The 5,681-nt window shown below is 40.6% G+C and overlaps 1 protein-coding gene across 1 annotated transcript in view; it reads left to right on the top strand.

Annotated features, from left to right (window-relative positions):
• The window catches only part of kcna1b (potassium voltage-gated channel, shaker-related subfamily, member 1b), a 5,199-nt gene extending 1,529 nt beyond the window's left edge, over window positions 1-3,670 (top strand). Inside the window, exon 2 of the mRNA XM_087250015.2 lies at window positions 1,252-3,670. Coding sequence (XP_087106141.1) covers window positions 1,435-2,916 — 1,482 coding nt within the window. The 5' untranslated portion in view covers window positions 1,252-1,434 and the 3' untranslated portion in view covers window positions 2,917-3,670. The remainder of the gene's footprint in view (window positions 1-1,251) is intronic.
• Window positions 3,671-5,681: the final 2,011 nt, after the last annotated feature.

Genomic DNA, 5,681 nt, shown 5'->3' with positions numbered 1-5,681 from the left:
TTTAATCAATAAACATGTTAAAATGCATATTTTTCTCATGAAACATTATTTTAAGGTACAATTCTTGCTATTATCAAACCATCAACTAAGACTTTTAGCTCAGTGAACGTCTAATTAGCTGCTTATTAATACTTAGTAAGGTAGAACTGGGATGTAAAATAAGGGTGCTTTCACACTAGCACTTTTGGTCCGCACTAGGGTTCGTTTGACGTCATAGTGAGTTACGTTTAGCTAGTGTCTTCTGAACTCGGGTGCGCACCTGTGAACCGTACCCGAGTCCGCCTGATAGAGGTGGTCTGGCGTACGGTTCATGCGAACTCTGGTACGGTTCACTTCTGATACGAATGCAATCGTTCTGAAGTGAACCGCTAACTGTACAACAAACTATCATTTTCATAACATTCGTTCGTGTGTGTGCGTCACGTATAGTACCTTGGTGATAAGCGGGACTAAGCCAGGGCAAACACAGTGATGTCTGCTTCTCCAAAAACAGCTCCTGCAGACACTGTGTGATATTCTGAATGTTTATAAAATTTTTGCGTCAGACGGACGCAAGTTGCTTTCTGTTTGTCCAAAACGAACAGATTCAGTAAAAGAAAATCGACCAGGATGTGCGGAAGTCTTTCCATTTTGGCGCTTTGCTTTTGTGACTTTCACCTAGCAACAGCCAAATAATAGAAGTGAACCGCCAACTGTACAACAACCTATCGTTTTCATAACGTTCATTCGTGTGTGTCTGTGTGTGTCAAGTATCGTACCTTGGTGGCAAGCGGGAGTGAGCCAGGGCAAACACAGTGATAATTTCTGCTTGTCTCCTCTAAAAACAGCTTCTTCAGACACTGTGTGATGTTCTGAACGTGGACGCGAGTCGCTTTCTGTATGTCCAAAACTAAAAGATTCAGCAAAAGCAGAATGACAGGGATGTGCGGACGTCCTTCCATTACATAAAGTGACCGTCTTCTAGCAGCAACCGTAAACAAAACAGCGGCTCGATGACGCAAGCGTGCCGGGGTTCAGGAGGAAAGAGACAGTGTGAACGCAAACCAACCGAGAAGGTGGCAAGGGGGGGGGACAATCGAACTTGGGTGCGGTCCAAGCAATTGAACCAAGTGTGAAAGCACCCTAAGATCATGCAGAATAAGTACTGATCATCAGCCAATGTCTTCTTAATAGGGAGGTTACTGATTTGCCTTCATATTTATTTTGGGTCAATGTATTGAAGTGATCTCATTCCTCTCCTTAATTTTCCAGGCTAGGACACAAAGAGGACCCAGAAGTGCTCGGCTGGACATGGAGAGGGTGGCCATTTGGAGGAGCGTGATGCTGCTGGATGTCCTGTTGGATCGCTGACTCCTCAGACTGCAGGGCACCGGATGAATCCTCAACCCTCCTGAGCGTCCACTGCCATCCAGCACTGCGAGTCTGAGCTCCAGGATGACTGTGGTGGTTGCTGGAGACAACATGGACGAGACCTCCTCCACCCTGCAGGGCCAGCCGCAGGACTCGCAGTACTCGCCCGAGTGCTGCGAGAGAGTCGTCATCAACATCTCCGGGCTGCGCTTCGAGACGCAGCTCAAGACGCTGGCCCAGTTCCCCAACACACTCCTGGGAAACCCTAAGAAAAGGATGCGCTACTTCGATCCTTTAAGGAATGAGTATTTCTTCGACAGAAATCGGCCAAGCTTCGACGCCATCCTGTACTACTATCAGTCAGGGGGGAGGTTAAGACGTCCGGTTAACGTACCCTTGGATATGTTCTCAGAGGAAATTAAGTTCTACGAGCTTGGAGAAGAAGCCATGGAAAAGTTTAGAGAGGATGAAGGCTTTATTCGCGAGGAAGAGCGCCCCCTGCCGGATAACGAGTTTCAGAGGCAGATCTGGCTGCTTTTTGAACATCCCGAAAGTTCGGGACCTGCTAGAGGGATTGCCATAGTGTCCGTCATGGTTATTCTTATTTCTATCGTCATTTTTTGTTTGGAGACGCTACCGGAGTTGAAGGAGGACCCGCAGGGGCGTCTCCAGGTGATTGGAAACAGCACGTTCTACTACAAACCAAATATTCTCACCGACCCGTTCTTCGTTGTGGAGACGCTCTGCATAATCTGGTTTTCTTTCGAGTTGATCGTCCGCTTCTTCGCTTGCCCGAGCAAACCTGCCTTCTTCAAAAACATGATGAACACCATCGACGTGGTGTCCATCATCCCGTACTTCATAACGCTGGGAACGGAGATGGCGGAGGATCCCGAAGGCGGGAAGGAGGCGAAGGGCGGAGGCGAGCAGGCGACATCTCTGGCCATTCTCAGGGTTATCCGCTTGGTCAGGGTGTTTCGGATATTTAAGCTTTCCAGACACTCCAAGGGCCTTCAGATCTTGGGGCAGACTTTGAAAGCCAGCATGCGGGAGCTGGGACTTCTCATCTTTTTTCTGTTCATCGGAGTCATCTTGTTTTCCAGCGCCGTGTATTTCGCTGAAGCCGAAGAGAAGGATTCCTTTTTCACGAGCATCCCCGACGCCTTCTGGTGGGCGGTGGTTTCCATGACTACCGTGGGCTACGGAGACATGTACCCTGTGACTATCGGGGGCAAGATAGTAGGCTCTCTATGTGCCATAGCTGGAGTGCTAACCATTGCGCTTCCGGTGCCTGTGATTGTGTCCAACTTCAACTATTTCTACCACAGAGAGACGGAGGGAGACGAGCAGGCGCAGCTCCTCACGGTGAGCAATCCCAACATCGCGTCCGACACCAACTCCAGTCGCCGCAGCTCGTCCGTCGTCAGCAAGTCCGAGTACATGGAGATCGACGAGGACCTCAATAACAGCATCGATAATTTCCGAGAGGCCAACCTGCGAACTGGGAACTGCACAGTTGCGAATCAGAACTGTGTAAATAAGGGGAAGCGTCTAACAGATGTATAGATTTCCAATGAGGACGTAAGACAGTCCGACTGTACATAGTGTAGTCTTGTCTTATATCAGAGTGCTTTAAGGGGACAGTTCACCCAAAATACCTCATCATTTATTGTCCCTCATGTATCTCTTTTAAGCCATTATGAGTTTCTTTCTTTTCCCTGCACTGGGTTGCAGCTGCTGCATAAAATATTTGCCAGAGTGGTTGAGGGTTCATTCTGCTGTGGTGACCCCCGAATGAATGAATGAACTGGTTTCTTTCTGTTGAACACAATAGAAGATTTTTTATTAGGGTTAAGGTTAGGGCTTGGGGTAGGCCAAGCTATTTTAACATTTTGGTGCGATTTTCTCATCTTCTGATGAGGGGTAGGGTTAGGGCTGGAGTTTTTTTTTTTTTTTAATTACACATTCATATGAATTAAATGGTACGAATTCGCCACTTTTCTGACAATACATAAAATAATTACGTTTTCTGATGATACGACACTGCCATAACAACAAAACCCAAAAAAACAGAAGGATTTTGATTGTTTTGTGGAATGCTGGTTGATGGTACCCATCGACTTCCATAGTAAAGCTAAAAATACTATGTTGATTTAGCAATTCTGCAATCATTACATTTTTTTGTATTACTAAAAAGCTTAACCAAAACATTTTGCACAATCAAGGTTATCATTTTTCCCCCTTTTTTTGAACCTTAACAAACAATTAAAATACAATTACAACAGCAATAGATAAAAATATAGCAAAATACTAAATAATATAAATAAATAAAAGTAATAAAATAATAATATTAATTTATAAAAAATAAACTTTACAGTATTGTATACTGCAATTATTAAATATAATGCTAAACTAAGTAAATATTGCAAAAAATTTTGACATTTAAAAAAATTGCCACGTGTTTTGGGCATGTTTTCGTGTCATGTGACATTATCGCATACAAAGCTTGTTTGAACTAGGCCACATGAGGGCAAGTCTCTAAACTTGTATTGTATTTACACATCTGTCGTCATAAGCGTAGCTTTCTTACTCTCGATATTCAATTCAAAGGAGCTTTATTGGCATGACTTGTCAAGTACTGCTTAAGCATTGCAGATTACATAAACAATAAACTAAAAGCTTACATTTTCATACAAATTAAATTGTACGAATTCGCCACTTTTCGGACAATACATGAAATAATGACGTTTTCTGATGAGATCAGGCTTTAGAAACAAGATTGTCGACACTGCCATAACTACAAAACCCAAAAAACAGAAGGATTATGCTTGTTTTGAGATATGCTGGTTGATGGTACCCCTTGATCTCCATAGTAAAGCTAAAAATACTATGTTGATTTAGCAATTCTGCGATCATTAATTTTTTTTGTATTACCAAATAGCTTAACCAAAACATTTTGTACAATCAAGGTTATCATTTTTCCCCCTTTTTTGAACCTTAACAAACAATTAAAATGCAATTACAACAGCAATAGATACAAATATAGCAAAATGTTAAATAATATTAATAAATAAAAGTAATAAAATAATAATATTAATTTATAAAAAATAAACTTTACAGTATTGTATACTGCAATTATTAAATTTAATGCTAAACTAAGTAAATATTGTAAAAAAGTTTGACATTTTTAAAAAATTGCCATGTGTTTTGGGCATGTTTTCGTGTCACACTGCCATAACTACAAAACCCAAAAAACAGAAGGATTATGATTGTTTTGAGGAATGCTGGTTGATGGTACCCATCGACCTCCATAGCAAAGCTAAAAAAACTATGTTGATTTGGCAATTCTGCGTCATGACATTTTTTTGTATTAACAAATAGTTTTAAAGAAACATTTTGTACAATCAATGTTGTAATTTTTCCCCTTTTTAAAACCTTGCCGCCGAAATGAATTAATAAACAATCAAAATACATAATACACAATTACAACAGAAATGGATAAAAATATAGCAAAATTGAAAATAACAACAAATAAAAAATAAAATAATAATAATTTTAATAAAATAAACTTTAAAATATTGTATACTGCGATCATTAAATTTAACGCTAAATTAAGCAAATGTCACGAAATTTTAGCAAATTTTTAAAAACATTTTTTAAAAAGTTGCCACATGTTTTTGCCATGTTTTCGTGTCATGTGACATTATCACTTACAAAGCCTGTTCGCACACACATAAGCATGCACGCAGTGCATCATTTCCATCGATGTGTTCAAACAGCCCTCAAACAACATGGACGACTTAGCTTTTGTTTTCAAACAATTGGTTTATATTTTAAATATGATACAGCAGGGGTTATGGATAGCTCTAGTTTCTCTCAGGGTTTATATTATGTAAATTACAGCACTCAATGGTTTGAGGTAAAAAAAAAAAGTATAATAAATTACGATGCATAAATACTTGTATTTTTACAGCAAAACCAACGCAATCTCACGCAATTCGTAACTTTTTGATTTAGTGGCTAATTCGTATGAATTTGTACGATCTAATTCGTACAATTTAGTACGATTTGCTCATCACCCAATGACGGTTGGGGTTAGGGGTGGGGTTTGGTGCCACGCCTCCTTTTTAAAAGCGTACATTTTTGTACAAATTAACTCGTACGAATTAGCCACTAAACTGACAAAAACGTAAAATCCTTAAGTTTACTAAATCTTGGAGGGACTGCTGTGGACGTCAGTGGGTAGAATCAACTAGCGTTCTTCGAAATATCTCCTTTACAATTGAGCAGACGAAAGAAACTCAAATCGGTTTTGAACACGTGAAGGATGA

Source organism: Danio rerio, chromosome 4 (genome assembly GCF_052040795.2).
Source record: "Danio rerio strain M-AB ecotype USA chromosome 4, GRCz13ab, whole genome shotgun sequence".
NCBI classification, from domain to species: Eukaryota; Metazoa; Chordata; class Actinopteri; order Cypriniformes; family Danionidae; genus Danio; species Danio rerio.
This window is presented reverse-complemented; position numbering and strand designations above follow the sequence as displayed.